Consider the following 18,676-nt stretch of genomic DNA (forward strand, 5'->3'; position numbering starts at 1 on the left):
ACCCCCTCCCCCAGGCACCTGCAGAAGGGTGGTAGGCACGGATCCTTTGCGGAGGTGAAGGGAGAGCATTAGCCCAGAATCCCGGAGCTGGCACGCGGACAGGTATAGTGATTGCTCTGCTCTTCAGCCGTCCTCCCAGGCGAGGAGGAGCCTTCCCCTCCCTGCCTCAGCCCGACCTCCTTGTACGTTTCCCAGATTGATGCACCTTGTGCGCCCGGGACGTGCTAGCTTGTAGTCTTAGGCTGCAGCCCTGCACAGCAGGCGTTAGTCACCCCGGGCTCAGGCCTCGAAGATACCTGTCCCGCTAGGCCTGGCAGAGCAGGAAGGCGGCCTTTCTCCATCGTCGGCCTCATCCTGGCCAAGACACAGGTTCAGGCTCCTTAAAGATGTGTTTGCTTCCCACCTCTTCCTTTATCCCGTATGATAAAAAAACTCCCCCTAGTCATTCTCCAGGTACCCGAGGCAGCAGAGGTGGCTGCCGGGCTGCTGTGAGGGACAGAGATCATGCTGCTGGCTGCTTTTTCTCTGCCCCTTCCCGTCCGGCAGCTGCCGCTCTAATCCCTTGGGCCACTGGTGTCACACGCTGCTTAGGGAAAGGTTGGTGTCAGGTCCTTGGGAGGGCGCGCTGGCCCCCTGGTCTTCCGAGAGCCAGGAGGAAAAAGCCAGCGAGTCACCCTGGCAGTCACTGAATTCCACGTTAACTGTCACTCAGTCATCTTATCTGCTCATGGGCTTTGAGCTCTGTACTCCCTGCTCGCTGCTTGAAGGATGAGGGGACTCCTCACTAACCCACTCCTGACCTCAGGGGCAAAGCTAACAAAAAGCCTAGACATGTGTTTTGTCTAGGGGAAAGATCCCACTGAGCTGAAGCCCAAGGCTGGATGAAATTCCACATGGAAAGCAGGGAGGGGGGGGCGGGAGAAGTGAAGTGGGGGACCAGTGGGAGGAGAAGTTTTGCGCCAGTGTTTGCCTTCCGTATGCTTCCTGTGTGCCAGACACTGAGTTTGCTCTGCGGATGCCCCTTGAAGGCGGCAGTGGACCACAGGCATCCCCAGCTCTCAGCGCTCCACACAGCATCCCGGGGAGGGACTTGAGGAACTGAACCTGAATGGAAAGGAAAAGAAAGGGCCCAGCTATGTTATTCTATCATGACCACCCGTGAGGTAGAACTGTGCTCAAGGAAGGGACCTTCCCAACGTTAGCTCGACTCCCTCCAGCCTCTGTATGCGGATACCAGGCTCTCCGATGTTTAGTGGAGGACGCTGGAATCCAGGTAGGGGTGTGACTCCCAGCAAGTGCCTCCCTAATGCATTTGCTTCTTGCAGGTCACAGCTGCAGGGCCGCTATGAGCCTGGTAGCCTGTGAATGTCCACATGGTCCAGGTCCGGAGCCGGAGCCCTGTTCGCGAGCTCGGTCCCAGGCCTGCCTGTACCTGGAACAGATCCGTAACCGGGTAGCTGCGGGGACGCCTGACGTGACCAAGCGGGACTACCTGGTAGATGCAGCCACTCAGATCCACCTGGCCCTGGAGCGAGATGTCAGCGAGGATTACGAGGCCGCCTTCAACCACTACCAGAACGGTGTGGACGTGCTGCTCCGCGGCGTACACGGTGAGGGCAGGGATGCACGGGGACAGAGGTGGGCAGAGAAGGGCCAGTGAAGGGTCCTTTGTCTGTCCATACTTGGGGTGTGGGGCACTGTACTAACCCTGCCAGGCCTCCATGAAGGGCAATAATGAGGACTTGAATTTATTAAGGCATTCTACATAGCAGGCCCCACTAGGCTTCACCTATAGTAACTCATTTGAGTTTCACGTTAATAGACTTTTTAATTGCATGTAGTTACAAATATACAGGAAATATTATTACCATCATTATCTGAGATAGGTCTTTCACTATTACCCAGGCTGATCTATCTCAGCCTCCTGACTGCTCAGACTACAAGTGTGTGCGACTCTGGGCAAGAACTAATTTTCATACTGAATTTTCCAGATGAAGAAATTAAGGCACGGAGTGGTCAAAGAGCTTGCCCAAGGGTGCACACAGGCTCCACAGCTACCAAGGGGTACATGGGGAGTTGGAATGTTTCAGCTCCTGTGGCTGTGTCCTTGGCCCGCTGCACTTGGCTGGCCATGGAGCTGGGCTGGACAGTGGCCCTCTGGAAGCTTGCACTCCAGATGGCAGGAGAGGGCTCACGGTCAAGTGCACATGCAGTGCTCCTGGGTGGGGAGCGTGGAGGGGAAAAGAGGAAAACTGAGGTCAGATGGGCCTAGCACGGGACATTTTCTAGATGTGAGGACCGATGGGGCTGTTGAGGGACAGTACATGTGCTGTCCAGTGGAGGGGCTGGCAAGTGTTCCAAAGAGGGGGAGGGGGTCCAGGTTTATGAGGGAAAGGGGAGGGCTGATCAGGGCAGATTGAGACATTTCCATGCTGAGACCAGTTTGAGATGCTAGAGCCTTGTGGCCAGGCTATGGTAACCAGGGTCACTCCAACTCTCGGTTGAGGAGACCCTACCATGCCTGGGCTGCAGGAGTGCCTGGCACATGCCTCTTCCATCTGGGCTGGTCTCCATCCTGGCCTTTTCCATGATGGGCAGAAATAGAGGAAGCACTGTATTCCGGAAGCTTCTCTCTCCTATTCTGAAGGGAAAGGATGTGCAAATCTCCACCTCATTCCTTCCCCGGATATGAGAACAGCTAGTGAGGTGATGGGTACCAACTATAAAGAGCAGTTGGCAGCCGCTGCTCTTGCCCCAGAGCAGGAGCCAGGGGATGCACCAGCTAAAAGTGTCTAGGAAATAGGAGCCATTGGCTGTGATAGGCAGAGACAGTTAACAGGAGCTGGCATCTCAGCCTACCAGTAAAGCCCAGGACACAGGGCAGGGGTGCAGTCCTGTGACCACAGATGGTGACTCCGCCCCCCACAGTTGACCCTAACAAAGAGAGACGTGAAGCTGTAAAGTTGAAAATTACCAAGTACCTACGGAGGGCAGAGGAGATCTTCAACTGCCACCTGCAGCGGACACTGGGCAGTGGAGCCAGCCCCGACACGGTGAGGAGGCCTTCCCCAGATCCCTAGGGAAGAGAAGGAGGACTTGGGAAGAGACAGCCACTTCCCACCCCTGTTCCCTTCCTGCTTCAGGGAGGAGTGGGTAGTGGAGGGTGTGAGTCCAGTGTGAGCCAGGGGTGCCCTCCCATCCTTCCTCTCTCTCCCACACCCTCGCACCTCATCCAGCCTCACAGAGCACTTGGCATGCGTGTCACAGATGCCCGTCCCAGTTTGCATGTGACTCTATGCCATTCCCACATGTACACTCAGTGCCTCTGGATTCGGTTTCTGTTGAGTAGGCACACCGTAAGTATTAGGAATGTGCGCGTGTGCACACACATATGCACACACACACACACACGAATAACTATGCATTTGGTGCTCTTTCTGCTATTAACTCATTGACCAAAAGCATTCTCCAGGCCACAGACCTGCACACTCCTTGGCTCACTACGTCCTGAAGCTTTTCCTTTCACAAAAGTTGTCTAAACTTTGAGGCTGAGACCCGGATGTTCCCACCCCAAACCCTGAGAGCATCTGCCTTTTGTAGAGAAGGCTTTTGAGAAAGGGCTTCTATGTCCCCGAGACACACTCCTAGCATGGCCGGATAGGGGCTGAGCAAAAAGTCAGCCTGAGGGCCTTGAGCCAGTGTGCCCCCAAACTCTAGGTCAAGAGCACTCCTCTGCTCGGTCCTGCTCAGTCTGTCCCAGGGAGGCAGGCTCTTCCTGGGCTCCAAGTCCTACCCAGTGCAGCGCTCTCCTGGAATCCAGATGCGTCAGCCCACAGCCAAAGCTGAGGCAGCCACGGCTGAGGCCTTGTCTCCTTCCTTCTCAGGGCTTCAGCAGCCTGAGGCTCCGGCCCATCCGCACACTGAGCTCTGCTCTGGAGCAGCTGAGAGGATGCAGGGTGGTTGGGATCATTGAGAAGGTGAGCGAGCACCGAGTGTGGGAAGGAACGATGTGTGCAATCAGGAGTGGTGGGGGAGGGACTGGCGGGGTAGGAGGGAGGGTGGGGTGGGAGGGAGGGTGGGGTGGGAGGGAGGGCGGGGTAGGGGTAGGAGGGAGGGCGGGGTAGGGGTAGGAAGGAGGGCGGGGTAGGGGTAGGAAGGAGGGCGGGGTAGGAGGGAGGGCGGATAGGAGGGAGGGCAGGGTAGGGTGGAAAATGTAGCAAGTTTTGTTGGATCACCCACCCCCAAATAATGACACAGACTTATTAATTAGGAAAGCTTGGCCTTAGCTTAGGCTCATTCCCAACTAGCTCTTATAACATTCTGCCGTGTGTGTGTGTGTGTGTGTGTGTGTGTGTGTGTGTGTGTGTGTGTTAACCTCTCTTCCATTCTGTATGTTCAGCTTGTTCCGCATCTTGCCATTGTCTCATGCATGCCTAGATTAGTTTCCTGAGTTCCTCTCTGCCTGGAAGTCCCGCCTATTCTCTTCTGCATAGCTACTGGCCAGTCAGATCTTTATTAAACCAATCACAGCAGCACATCTGCACACAGTGTAAACAAAAATTCTGCAATGGGAAGGCATCTGCAGCAATTGTCTGCATCCGGAGGGTGGTGTGTGGGCTCAGAGGGGACGGCAGGCGAATCCAGTGGCTCCTCCTCTCTCCCAAAATGCACCAGCCAGGTTCTAGAGAGGAAACCGAGGCTGAGAAGAGGCAGCAGTCTGCTTCTCTCTACCCTCCAACTAGAGACCATGGGAGGGGCTATGCCCAGGGCCTCTTCAGTGCTCACCGCCCTGATCACCCCCATTTCCCACAATTCTCCACGTTACATTCACTCTGCTGGTGGGGGGTGACTGTAGCCCCCGAGTATCCCTGACACCCACCGCTGAGCACTTCCTGTGCCGACAGGTCCCTCTCCCAGCGAGGTGGCTTATATTATCCAGGGCCTCGGCAGCCCCACTCTTTCTCCTCTGCTTGAGACTCCTGCCCTCATCTGATGCCATCTTGCACCTTTTTCCTTTTCTTTAATTCAGAGTGGACGAGAAGACAAGACATGATGGCCCAACCGCTACTAAAATGGAGAACTCTGAGGGACAAAGAGGTCCTCTCAGGGCTGAGCCTGTATCAGATTGTCCTCTGCCTCTAGCCTAGGGCTCTCTAAACAGTTCTTTCCCAAACTGGCCATTTATGGGAGTCATCTGGTGAGTTTCTCAAATATGTAGATGTCAGGACTCCATCCCAAACCTATGGAATCAGAATGTCTAGGGTTGAACCCAAAAATGGATAGTTTAAAATACTGGGAAAGTTTGGGGTCTCTGGGAGCCCACAGAGAAGGGAGCAGTGCTGTGTGATGCTCTGCCACACAGGGGGGCAGCGTGCTGCCTGCAGGGAGGGCCTGGGTTTGGCCAATGAGCAGTAGACAAGCCCTCTCGCAGCTCTGAGAACTGGTTTACTCATTAGTAAAGAAGGGTGGGGATTTCTACCCCAAAGGGGTGATCTGGGAAGGAAATGAAACCATTTTTGGGAAAGGCCTGGCACCTACTAAGACATTTTGTGGGGTTGATGGCTCTGAGTGCAAGCCACAAGAGTGGGAGGTCCTAGTTCCCATCTCTAGGCCCTTGCTCCGGGTCCCTGGAACAGGCCCCAGGCCCAGTGAAGGTCCAGCCGCTTTCCCATTTGTCCAAGTCTCCCCTCCCATTGAACAGCCTGACCTTGGCTAAGCACAGCTGCTCTCACAGACAGACCTACACCATTTCTCTGAGTGAGATGCCAGTTATGAAGACAGGGTCCAAACTAAGTAAGTTTGGGAAACAGTGAATTGAAGTTACACCACTTGAACTTCAATTTTAGGCATTCGCAGAGCCTAAAATTGAATCTGTGCCTCAGAACGCTCCAATTTGCTCAACCCTGGGACATCGCATGTGCAAAGCGTTTTAAACATCAGTGCCAAGGCCTGTGCAGGGGAAGTATGCATTCAGATCTTTAGGCTGCTTCTTTTCATGTTCCCCCTCTCTCAGATACTCAAGTGGTGAATGCCAGCTCCCTCCTGGGGTCTTTCTTCCTCCCCTGGGCTATGCCCAAGCCAAGGACAGTTATTTCCCCAAATTAGGAAGGTGTGAGGGCCATCGATCCAGTTCCACAGCTCTTCCCAGAGAGATGCAAGGAGCAGAGCCGGGCCAGTGCCTGCCGGTGGCAGCCCTCCGGCTCAGGAAGAGAGCCAAGGACAACCCCGTGTCCCTTAAAGGCACTGGCTGTGAAAGGGATGGAGGCAATCAGGGAGCGGTGAAGTGAGCATGTCAGGGACTAGGTGAGCAGCCAGGATGCTCAGGGGCTGCAGCAGGGATTGTCCCCACCTCCTCTGGACCTCCTCAGAGAGCCATGCTCTGAACCGGGCATGGGGAAGAAAGGTCTCCTGAGGTGTTTCTTGTTTTATTTGGGTCAGATACAGATGGTTTGTTTATTTGTTTGTTTGGTTGGTTTCTTTGAGATAGGGTTTGTCTGTGTAACAACCCTGGCTGTCCTGGAACTCACTTTGTAGACCAGGCTGGCCTTGAACTCACAGAGATCTGCCTGCCTCTGACTCTGAGTGCTGGGATTAAAGGCGCGCGCCACCATGCCCAGCTTGTTTTTTTTTTTTAATTGTTATCAACATTTTCAAATGTGTAGATTTCATATAAACGTCCGCATTTCAAGCTTCTCCTGGAGAAAAAGACCAGATCTGGAGATGTGGGGCTCACACTCCCGTGTAGTACTAGGGAGCCAGGGAGGAGCTGCCCACGTCAGGGCCCTGGCCTTGTCCACTCTCTGCTCTAGCTTTGCTTGAGCATCTTTGAGTTTAAGAATCTGTCTGAGCTGGGCATGATATCTTTAATCCTAGCACTGGGAGAGGCAGAAGCAGGTGGACCTCTGTGACATCGAGGCCAGCCTGGTCTACATAACAAGTTCTAGGTCAGTCAGGGTTTACAATAAAAAGACCTGTCTCAGGGCTGGAGAGATGGCTCATCAGGTAAGAGCACTGGCTGCTCTTCCAGAGGTCCAGGTTCAATTTCCACATGGCAGCAAGCAAAATACACATGCAATGCAAATAAAAATAAGAATAAATAAATTATATTTAAAAGACCCCTGTCTCAAAAGCAAACAAGAACACCTTTGAAGCTGCTTTGGGGCCTGTAAGCTTCATGAGAGGTTCCACCGAAGATTTAGATTCCTTGTGTGTCTTTAAAGAAAGGCCTCACTGTGTTCCAGCAACGCTGTATCACCATGCCCCCAGAATTCCATCTGCCTTCCTTCTTTTCTTCCTGCATGTGGTGTATATGCATGTGTGCCCATACGTGTGTTCATGAACACACACAGGATAGTCTGCTGTCCTCTCTCCTATATTCCCCTGGGGCCTCGTGCTGAACGGGTTGGTGGCCAGCACGCCCCAGTGACCTTTTGTCTATGCCCCCCTAACAGTGCTACTTCTTGCATGGCTGCTGAAGACCTGAACCCAGGTTTCATACCTTCACAGTAAACACTCTTGCTCACTTAGCCATTTCCCTAGCCCCTTGGGAGTGTGTGTGTGTGTGTGTGTGTGTGTGTGTGTGTGTGTGTGTGTAAGTGACCACAATTGCCTTCCTCCTTCCCAGCTATAAGGCTAGCATCCCATTTGTGGATTAGTTAAAATCCAGTGCTCTGTGTCTCAGCTCTACGGCTCCAGCGCACAGAAAGCTCTGCTTGGCGGTGCTGTATTTTAGTAATTGTCCCCACTTTTGAGAAAGAGTCTCATGTAGCCCAGTATGGCCTCAAACTTGCTAGGTAGCCAAGGATGACCTTGAACTGATTTTCCTGCCTCCGTATCCTAAGTACTGGGATGGCAGGTGTATCCCAATTTATACGACACTGAGGATCAAACCCAGGGTTTCATGTTTGCCGGGCAAGCACTCTACCAACCAAACAACACCCCCAGTCATTAATAATCATCTTAAAGGAAACAAAGCGAAGTTTGTCAGGTGCTGGGTATTCTGTCCCCCAAGCCGCTTATCAGAGGAAGGGGATTTTTTTTTTCATTTGTTTGGTTTTATCGATGGGGAAATGCCTGCTCTGCTGGGAAGACACGGAAAGAGAAAGGAGCTCAAAACAAGAAAGAAAGTAGGTAGAGGAAGGAAAAGAAATTAATTCACCATCGTACCTAACTTCAAGATAATTGCTGTTAACTTTTAAGTCTAATTCCTTCTGTAAAATGGGGTTTAAGGTGTTTTAAATAGGGAGGTTTCTGGCTCCCATCCTTGGCTGGGTTTCAGGCTGTAAATCAGAGGGCTTGACTAAGAAGGGGGTGGCGGGGAATCCCACTTGGGGAATCATCAGGGGTGCCAGTACTTGTGGGAAACTTTTCTTAAATGACCCCAGCGTTTACTGCCTCTCCAGACATTGCACAAGTTTGGTCAGGGAGCCAAGGTCCGACTGAGTTAGGTCTCTAGCCACGAGAGGGCGACCTCTTGTGGTCAAAAGCGATACTGCTGCCCTGATGTAGGAAGGAGGTGGTGCTGTTCACACAGCCCCTGCTTTCTCTTTACTAATGATGAGAAACTAAGGCCCAGCGTGGCAGGCACTTACTCATTTTAGGATCAGGCTGCTTGTATTCAAATTCTGATGCTACCACTTCTTAGCAGGAGGGCTGTGAGTCATTTCACTTCTCAGAACCCTAATTTCATCAATAAAGTGGCTCACCCCCAGCTGGTCAGGAGAACACAATTAAATAAGAACAGAATAAACGCATTATAGCCAATGCTTCTGTCTTCTACAATGACATGGATAATGACCGTGAATTTATACTTGGATTCTCTGCTTTTATCAAGCACAATGATGCTTGTATGAACTGCCGTGATCCCATTTTTAGGGCACTTAGGGAAATGACTCAATTGATGGAATAATTCCTGTGAAAACATGAGGACCTGAGTTTGATTCCCAGAAATCACATTAAAAAAGCTGGGCATGGTGGGGCACATGTCTGTAACCCCAACACAGAGGAGATAGACAGGCAGATCCCTGGAGCTTGCTAGTCAGCCAACCTAGCTGAATAGGTGAGCTCCAAGCTCAGTGAGAGGCTCTGCCTCAAAAGATAAGATAGAGAGGGGCTGGAGAGATGGCACAGAGGTTAAGAGCACTGCCTGTTCTTTCAGAGGTCCTGAGTTCAATTCCCAGCAACCACATGGTGGTCCACAACCGTCTATAATGAGATTTGATTTGGTGTCCTCTTCTGGCATGTAGGCACACATGCAGATAGAACACTGTATACATAATAATAATAATAATAATAAACCAAGATGGGGCCTGGAGAGATGACTCAGTGGTTAAGAGCTCTTCCAGAGGACCTAAGTTCAAGTCCTACCACCCACATGGCAGCTCATAACTGTCTGTAATGCCAATTCCAGGGGACCCGAACCCGAACCCATGGCAAAACATCAATGCACATAAAATAAAATCTAAACAAAATTAAGAGAAAAAAACCAAGATGGAGAACAATTAAGTAACACACCCAGAATCATCAACTCTGGCCTACACACACACACACACACACACACACACACACACCACAAGAACAAGGTGCGGCTTGGCAGGTGTATCATATTCTCATAGCTTTCATTGACCAGTGATAATAAACCAGTGATATAGCATAGGTGGGTTTATAGTTCCTCTTTGATTAGTTTATTTGAAAGTCAGTTAGTTTATTTGCCCAAGCTCTAAAACTGGAGCCCTGGGCTAGGGGATCTAAGAGCTCTCGAATAGCATGGATGAGGCCCTAGGTTCAGCCCCCAGTACAGTAAAGAAACAATACAGGATTCTTTCCCCTCCTCCATCCCTAGGCTACAGCTTCCACCACTGTCTAGCAGTGTGGGCCCAGCTTCCCTCTCCTGCAGCTGGGTCCACCCTTGCCTGCCCAGGAGATGATTCAAGGGTACAACTCCAAACAAGGCTCAGTGCTGAGTGGACCACTGCCTGCCAACAGAACCTCCCTGGGATGGAGACAGCTACTGCTAAAGGGCAGCCTCAGGTGGTTGGTGTGCACAGTCACGCTTGATTTATTTAAAGGAAGGGAAGCAAGGCAGAGAGGTTCCTGCTCTGTCGAGCCTGCCTCCTTCAGTCTACCCAATCTGGAACCGCGTTCTCAAGAGCCTCAGCTCCTTCGCTTGCTTGGGGTTTTGTTTGTTTTTCAAAACAGGGTTTCTCTGTGTAGCCCTAGCTGTCCCAGAATTCTCTCTGTAGACCAGACTGATCTCGAACTTAACAGAGATCCTCCGGCCTCTGCCTCCAAGTGTTGGGATTAAAGGTGGGCGCCACCGCCGCCTGACTAGTTTGGGTTTGAGACAGGGGCTCACTGTGTAGCCTTGGCTGGCCTTGGATTCACAGAGATCTGCACGTCGCTGCCCTTCTCGGTCTCTGCTGGGGTTAAAGGCATGGACCACCATGCCTAGCCTAGCTTCACTGGTAAGCAAAGCTCAGGAGAACTGACTAGCCATTAGGTCCTTCAGCCATGCCACCTTTAGTCCCTGCCAGGATGCTGGACTCTTGCCAAAGCCTGCAGCGGGGGATTGACTCTGGCTGTCCTTGGGCCACACAGGGCCTAGCTAGTGTGGGTAGTTGGGGGTGGAGTGTCCTAATGAGGGCTCTGGCCCACACAACAGAGGGTGGTACTTACACCATTTGCCATCATACATGAAGTACCTACTTTATCCTTCCATTTTGCAGAACTGTGGTGTCCTTGAGTTGGACAGGATGGTCCTTGCCCTTGTGGAGCTCACATCCGGGCGGGGACAGGGGGCTAATGTGAGAAAGCTCCCCTGAGGATAAGCCCAGAAATCACTCAAGATAGGGTAGGCGTCCCGGATGCTGAAGGAAAACGCACCAGAGATCTATGAAACTTTGGGCATAGCAAGGGTTGGTCGCTAGGACAGAATGGATGTCAGCCTCAGGACATGGAAAGCCCAAGGATCAACAATACCTTGACCAGTGCCTCCTTTGGCAGGTGCAGTTGGTCCAGGACCCAGCAACGGGAGGAACCTTCGTTCTGAAGGCAGGTGTTGCCCAGCTGCTGCCACATGGCAACTCCTCTTGGAACTGTCACCGAGCTCTTGAGACCACTGCCCACCCTTTCCCCAGAATGCACAGATGAGGCCCATGGTCCCTCCAAAGCCAAGGCTGCTTGTTCTCCTGGGCACTGCCCAAGGCTTTGCCTCCACACTATCTCATCCTCAGACATCAGACTCCGTGGGGCTATGGGGCGAGGGCTGGGTCAGGGACTGGGAGAAGCAGTTGTTGCTCTGCCTGGCTTCCGATCCAGATCCTAGTGTCCTGAAGTGTCATGGGCGCTGTCAGCTCATGGATGTACCCTGTCCCCTCCCCAGAGCCTTCCCAGATGCCACGTGGTGAGCCGGGAGCGGCTGACCATCATCCCACACGGTGTCCCCTACATGACGAAACTGCTGCGCTACTTTGTGAGCGAGGACTCTATCTTCTTGCACCTGGAGCATGTGCAAGGTGAGGGGATCTGTGGGGCCCCGTCAACTCCCGAGCATTGGGGCATTCCTGTTTCCCACACCCCAGAAATGATGCTGAGCCCCGAGGAGGAGTGCCGTTTGCTCCAGATGTGTGGCACAGACAGGGAACCCAGTCTTTCTGAAGGCTGAGAGCAGGGCCAGGCTGTTGTGAACCTGTGTGTACTGAGGGAGCAGGGGACATCCTAGGTAGAGGACAAGGGCATTATTCAGCTGCCGTCCTGTTAGTCTCGGCTCTGCACTTTCCCAGTCACTGCCCGTCCCCAGTGGCCACAGAGCGGCTGGGAACTAAAGCTGTCGAGACGGGAACTGAGCTGTGGGGCCGCTATTTAGTTACTTCAAAATGTGTGGCACATCCTCGAGGGCCATGGTGCAGTCGCTGTAAATCCATGCTTGGCTCTTTACCCTTTGGTGACACCACTCTCCCTAAAACGAAAGAGAAAGTCTGAACACTGGTGCTCTAGCTGGTGCTATACTCGGGCCAAGTTCACCAGCAATCGGGGTTGTGGGCTGTGAAGCCAAGACCCCCTGGAAGTGGGTCACAGCAGGGGAGCGGATGTCCTATGTCACAAGGTGGAAGAGCAGGGAGATGAGAAACGGGGGCATGCTGACATGGGGGTGGTTGGGCCTGGACCTAGTGTCCACGCTTCTCCCTCCCTGTTTGGTCCACAGGAGGCAGGCTGTGGTCACATCTACTCTCCCAGGCCCACTTTAAATATGCTGGGCTCAAGTCTGGCTCTGCTCAGGAGAAGTCAAAAGTCCAGCTCAACACCCGCCTCTGCCTCGTGACCCCAGCAAAGCTCCTACCAGGCCACACTTCGGGGCAGGAAAGAATCCCAATGGAGCCTCCATGGACTTCTCAAAGCCTTCTCCCAGTCAAGGGGATCCAATCCCTCCAGCCTCAGGAAGAGGCTGACAGTGAACCTTCGGCCAGGACAGGTCCTTTCTGCTTTTCGGACCTCACAGAAGCTCCATGTGGCCACTCACACAGCCAAGTCAGGCGAGCCGGCCAGAGTTCGAATACTGCACCTAGCCGGAGGCTCCACTGGTTACGGGAAGGGGCTGACCGGGTGCTAGGGGTCTATGGCCGAGGCAGAGGCCAGAACCCCCCATCGACAAACAGGGCCAGCCTGGGGTGTGGACGAGCGGTCTGGAGCTCGAGGGAGGAGCAGGTGAGGCAGTGGGCAGCCGAGATGCTCGTGGCCTTGGAGGCACTCCATGAGCAAGGGGTACTGTGCCGGGACCTTAACCCACAGAACCTGCTTCTGGATCAGGCAGGTAGGAGTCCTAGCCCCCCCGCTCCAAGTCCACTCCTTGGGAGGGACCCAGAGTCAACAGGACCCCTAAGGTTATAGGGCTACATGTCGTCCCTCCCCACGCCCCTTCCTCATCTGGCCCCTTATGAGAACCTGAGCCTGAGGTTGCCGTTCGGAAACACTCTCCAGGCCCTTAGGGAGACTGCACTTGGGATGACCTTTAACCCCTAACATGACTGTATTGGGGGAAGCCTTGGGACCGCTTAGGGATTCCAGCTGCTCAGTGATGCTACTTTCAACCTTTGCCCCACCATTCCTCCCTACACACCCTGGACAAGGTCACATCCGACTCACATACTTTGGCCAGTGGTCAGAAGTGGAGCCGCGGTGCAGCCAGGAGGCTGCAGACAGCCTGTACAGTGCTCCAGGCAAGAAGGGAGTTGGGGGAGGCTTCTAGATCTTGGGTGCTTTTTTAAAGACAGGGGAAGGGCAGTGGGTACCAGGATGCCACCAGAAAGGGCCATCTTACGTGTTCTTGTTCTCGCAGAGGTCGGGGGGATTTCTGAGCTGACCGAAGCCTGTGACTGGTGGAGCTATGGGTCACTTCTGTATGAACTGCTCACGGGAACGGTGAGTAGCTGGGCAGGGTATGGAGCCCTGCTGGGGACCACAGAGGAAAGGCCGAGCAAAGGCCGACTGGTTCTCCGTGCCTGACTTTTGGGCTGGACGTCCTTCTACCCACCAGACCACCAGCAATAGAGGAAGTCACTCCCACCAGGCAGGCAGAGCACACGAGGGACTATTGTTAAGAAGACAGTCAATTTCTATGCATTACATGAGCTGGGATAGCCAGGGGTTTAGGGAAGAGCAGGCCTGGCTTGAGGGTTGGAGAAGCTGCAACCCCTCCCCGGAAGGTTTCTGGATCATGTCCTAAATCTCCTCCTATTGTTCACCCCCACTCACCCTCCAAGGCTGTGATCCCTAGACCTGGAAGGTGGGAGAAGGTTCTCACATCCCAGCCAGCCTGGTCAAGCAAGCCCACTCGCAGGGTCTGTTAGGTTGGAGACAAGCCAGAGGACAGATTACATCTGAGCAGGAAACAGTTTGCGTGGCCCCAGTAAACTACTGTGTGACCCAGAGACCTGACCTGACCTGCCTGTTCCCCATGCTCAGGGGCTCTGAGCACCCTTTAGACAAATACCCTAGGCCCCACGTGGCTCCCTCGCCTCTCTTCTTGCTGCTCATCTTTACCTCGCATACTTCTGCTTCTCTCCACATTCCTGCCTTGCTCTCAGTGGCTGCGGGCCAGGCCTGCCATCTCATGTGTGGCTCGTGGAACCTTTTTTTCTGTAAGGAAAGAAGTTCTAGGGCTGTTCCCAATAGTGTCCACCCTAAAAACAATGGAGAGAATGCTTCCAACTAGCTGCGGGTTCAAATCCCAATGCTAACCCAAGTCCCCTTTCCTGAACCAGTTTCTTGTCTTTAGTGTCAAGGGTCTAGCTCTGTGTCTGGGTCATCAGTAGATTCTAGCAAAAGGCAACTATCAACAGCATCTTAGCCCTGCAATGTGCCATGGGAGTGTGCCAAGTCTTGGCTGCCACTAGGGTGTAAGCTTCCCCAAAGTGGCCACTTCAGTGCCTCTCCTTGCGTCCCCCTCCTCTCCAGGCCCTGTCCCAGAGCCACCCCTCAGGATTCCAGGCCCACACCCAACTTCAGCTGCCTGAGTGGCTCAGTCGCCCAGCAGCCTCTCTGCTGACTGAGGTGAGGTATTGGCTGGCTCATTAGTATGTGGGCAGCAGCGGGGGTGGGGGGGTGGAGGGGATGGGAGGAACCACCTGTCCCATGTAAGCTGAAAAACACTAGGGCAATAGGGCAATAAATGCCCACGCATGCCTGTGCCAGCTACCACCAGCATCATGGGGAAGGGGAATGAACGCCCTGAGAGTTGGTAATAGGAGTTGCAGGAGATGGGTGCCTACCTCCACGATGGGGAAAGGAGGCAGAGCGCTGATTCTTTCCCCACAGCTGTTGCAGTTCGATCCCCAGCGGCGCCTCGGTGCTGGAGGTGGTGGCGCCAGCAAACTCAAGTCCCACCCCTTTTTCAGTACTATCCAATGGAGCCGACTAGTGGGGTAAGGGGTGGGTAAGTGGACAAAGAAGATGGCCTAGTTCTTGATTGTCTGCCACCTGGCTGGCCCTTCATCAGTGGACCTCAGGGGACGAAGGTGGGGCGGTAGCTGCTTTACCTGCTCAGAATCTGCTTGGGCCTCAGACGTGTGACTGCTTCTGTCCTAAAGAAGTCAGCCCCTGTAACTGTTGGGAGAGGCGGTGAGGTGCACCCTGCTGAGCGACCTGCACCCATCAGCAACAGATGCCTGTTGGACACACACCTTGCACCGTTGGCTGGGACCTCTCATGTTAAAGGCTGTCTTCTGTTGCTCTAGCTCCAAACGTCTCAACACACTTGGTGACACAGACATGTACACCAACCACTTAAGACATCTCAGGACACTGATCCCATGGCTCAGTAGATCCAATCCAAGACTGTCCTGGGTCCATTTTTGCAGGCTGCTTCTACCAGATGTTTGTTCCCGCAGGGGTTGGGGCACTCGGAAGTAGGTTATTCTGTAGGGTTAAGTAGGGAGAGGTGGGGAAGTATGGTCCAATGACTTTGGAGAATCAACTAAGGGGAAGAGATGTCAGTAGGGTTACAAGTGGGTAAGAATGCACTTTTAGCACTCAGACTGAGTTTGCAAACAGAATAAAGAGCTTTATTCTCTGGCTGGCTCTCCTGTGTCAGAAGGGTCTGCCCCACAGGCCGTCAGCAGTCTTTTCTCAGGCTGGTTGTTTCCATTCTGCATTTTAGTATGAAGTTTATTCAATCCACTGTCCGCTTTTATAACGAGACACCACAGAACATACAGACTGATTTTACCCAATGCTTTAAGTCCAGTATTGCTGGTTTCTGAAGAACTAGGTAAGTGGGTATCTGCAGACAGTCCTTTCCCTAGGTTTGAGAACAGGACAACCAACCCAGTCCCCGAGGTGTGGCAGATGCAACAAAATTTCACTTGACCAATCTCCAGATCCCTCCAGTGTTACAACAGGGTAGCATCTGGTGTAGTTCACCCATCGGGCAACTCACCAAACACTTGTGTGGGGGGGGGGGTGGCAACACCCAATATTCCTGGTGCTGAGTCTGGAGCAGAGGACAAGGACAGCGCAGCTGCTCCATGGCTGGAATCCCAGCAGCCCCTGGGGCTGGTCCACTCTCTAATAAAGCCTTCTCTTTTGGTGGCATCTTCGCCTCATTACTGCAGTCAAAGTGGTCTGCAAGGAAGCAGCCCCTGCTCTTCAAGAACTGGCTCAGGAAAGGGAGGAAAGGGAAGAGATGCTCTAGAAGACCATGGTGCCTGAGGAATACACTACCTTAATCTCTGCAGTGAGCCCATGGAAGCTCCTCCTGAGAAAACAGAGGTTCTGGAGACGTTAACTTAGAACCGACCACTAGAGCTGGCTCACAGGTAGGCTGCTGTGGCAGACCATGCAAACCAACTTCTGCCACTGCTTTATGAAGTACAAGCCACTTCGTTTGGAACACCAAGGTCTCAGCTCTGACAGCAGCTACTCCAGAAGTTGCTGGAAACATTGTATCTGGTAGCATATCTAGTACTGCACCTGACACACAATTCACTGAACCACCTACCAGCTTCCTCTTCCTGCGACAGAAGGGCCTCACTGCAGGCAGGATCAACGAACCCGATTCTGTGTGAAGGATGGGAGGGTTGAAGTCTACCCTCCATCATACCCATTATCCCTTGTGGTCACCCTAAAGTGACCAACCCTGTCCTGTCCCTCCTAGGCGACCTCTTTGTTTATTCTAACCACAAACATCTTGGTACACATGTGACAACTAAGTTCAAGTGAAATTAGAAGTGTTCATGTCTCTCCACTCTATCTCAGAAATAACACAAGTCCCTCGAAGGTGCAACTGTTCCCCGGTGTTTTAAAGGGATTCACATAGGTAGGAGCTACGACATCTCTTCAAGAGTTGGCTTGTCACAACTGTCGGGCTCCCCGAAAGGAACCCAGGGTACTAAGTGGTTTGTGGGTGCCCCTGGCTGACAGTTAAATTAGCATAGCCCTAACATGTCTAAAGTATGGGATGGGGGCCTCAGGACACCACAAGATAGCAATTCAAGAAGTACTTTTCAATGATAAAGACACTGGCTGTACAATCTCAAGGGCCAAAAGGAGCACAGATGCTGGAAACCTGTTTGAGAACATTTGCCCTTTAATTTTCATTCAAAATCAGCCTCTTTAAATATTTTAGTTACAAGTTCTGGATAGTGAAGATGTAGTAGCAGACGCCGCAGGCACTCAATACTGGCCTCTCCCCCTCCCCCCAGCTTGTCCTGGATGACAGAAAAAAGGGCATTGAACACTATGGCCCTGTGTCAACTGTCAGCAGCCTCAGGCCTCAGTGCAGAGGACACAAGGCCTAGGAGCTTCCTTCCATACCTAGTCACTTGCAGTTTCCCATGCTTCAAGAAATCCCAGTGACTGTGCCGGCACCCAAAGGGCAGTACCTTGGAGATGACATCAGCCCGTCCATCACTCTGGACTGACTCCTGAGGCTGGATCCCACCACAGTCCATCCTCCCCTGTATCTGTGTCCTGCTAGGGATGCCAAGACCTTGCTCCTTGCAAGCCACACCCAGAAAGGGAGAGAATAGCCCCTTCCCATCACGTGCTGATTCCTCCTTGAATTTGAGAATTCTAGACAACCTGGTCTGGTCAGAGCCAGTCCCTTTACCAGGCTCTTCCCTCACTCACAGCCATGATGTACTAAAAATCTGCTCTAAATGCGAAGTGTCCTAGAATGACCCCAGAACCCTGGGAAGGGTTGGTATGACCATAATTGTATGTGATTACACCAAAATGAATCTTCCCAGTGTGAGCTTACAATGAAGCCCGCGAGGCAAGTCAGGGTTCTACTCCCATCTGGGATTATAAAAGGTAACCTCAGGGGACTCCGCAACACATTGCCTATCCCCAAGGCCCCCCGGCCTGGGCTTCCTGGAGAGGTAGAGAGGCACCATGAAGCCACTGACAGCTCAGAATGGTGGTGCATTTAAGCAAAGCAGCGCCTTTGTCTGTGTCTGATACCTCCACACCGGTGGCAGCAGCTGAGAATATGCACAGCTGGGACAGAGGCTCAGAGCCCGGGAGGCAGAGCACCCCCTAGGCATCTCTGGAGAGCACTTTCCAAAGACAAACTTGGTCACATGGTCCCTGGTGGCATCCCTGTAGTATACTGTTACTGGGGAGAAACAAAACCATCTTTGCAGAGGGCTGGAAGAAAGGTGGGATATCAATGGGCATCCATTAGGGCTCTCACTCTCTCTCAAGAGAAGAACACAGAGAGGGAGAGGAAGAGTCTAGAAGGAACACGAAGGAAAGGCCTGTGAAAGCTGGTTATATAGTGCCCTGGCTTCCTTGCTCGAGGCCAACAGTATGGTGCCTGCCTGTCGTCAGGCGAACTCTGGGACTGATGAGGGGACAGGGAGAAGACTGTTTTCAGTTCCTGCATGATTGATAGGTAGGGGGCGTGGCTTCCTCCTAAAGGTCTAGGAGGAGGACTCTTGGATCTTCTACTGCTGCCTTGATTTTTCGGAGGAAGGTCACAGCCTCTCTGCCATCAATCAACCGGTGGTCATAGGTCAGGGCTACATACATCATAGGTCGCACTTCCACCTACAGAGAGAAGAGCAACAAGGGTGAGAGAACAAAGCCCATACTAGCATTCCCAGTTCCAAGTCTTCCCTACAGTGATGTCTGGGGTAATGTGGGTTTATTCTGAAGACCAAACTAATCTTTAGTGCAAACC

General features: G+C 52.8%; 2 protein-coding genes across 8 annotated transcripts in view; one reads left to right on the top strand and one right to left on the bottom strand.

Moving 5' to 3' along the window:
* On the top strand, positions 1 to 16,086 carry Rps6kl1 (ribosomal protein S6 kinase like 1). 7 transcript variants are annotated; one of them, XM_075948345.1, is made up of 11 exons: positions 3 to 102; positions 1,326 to 1,610; positions 2,929 to 3,053; positions 3,885 to 3,977; positions 11,002 to 11,049; positions 11,381 to 11,513; positions 12,203 to 12,808; positions 13,038 to 13,214; positions 13,334 to 13,416; positions 14,452 to 14,547; positions 14,812 to 16,086. In XM_075948345.1, exons 2-11 carry the CDS (start codon positions 1,346 to 1,348, stop codon positions 14,920 to 14,922), a joined length of 1,737 nt encoding a protein of 578 aa, XP_075804460.1. In that variant the 5' UTR covers positions 3 to 102; positions 1,326 to 1,345; the 3' UTR covers positions 14,923 to 16,086. The 7 variants fall into 7 exon arrangements, with proteins under 7 accessions (XP_075804461.1, XP_075804463.1, XP_075804460.1 ...); XM_075948347.1 differs by having other exon boundaries at positions 13,125 to 13,214; XM_075948346.1 differs by lacking the exon at positions 11,002 to 11,049 and having other exon boundaries at positions 1 to 102.
* The window catches only part of Dlst (dihydrolipoamide S-succinyltransferase), a 25,302-nt gene continuing 22,161 nt past the window's right edge, over positions 15,536 to 18,676 (bottom strand). Inside the window, exon 15 of the mRNA XM_075948352.1 lies at positions 15,536 to 18,543. Coding sequence (XP_075804467.1) covers positions 18,409 to 18,543 — 135 coding nt within the window. The 3' untranslated portion in view covers positions 15,536 to 18,408. The remainder of the gene's footprint in view (positions 18,544 to 18,676) is intronic.

The sequence above is a fragment of the Microtus pennsylvanicus genome, chromosome 14 (genome assembly GCF_037038515.1).
Source record: "Microtus pennsylvanicus isolate mMicPen1 chromosome 14, mMicPen1.hap1, whole genome shotgun sequence".
In the NCBI taxonomy this organism is placed as follows: Eukaryota; Metazoa; Chordata; class Mammalia; order Rodentia; family Cricetidae; genus Microtus; species Microtus pennsylvanicus.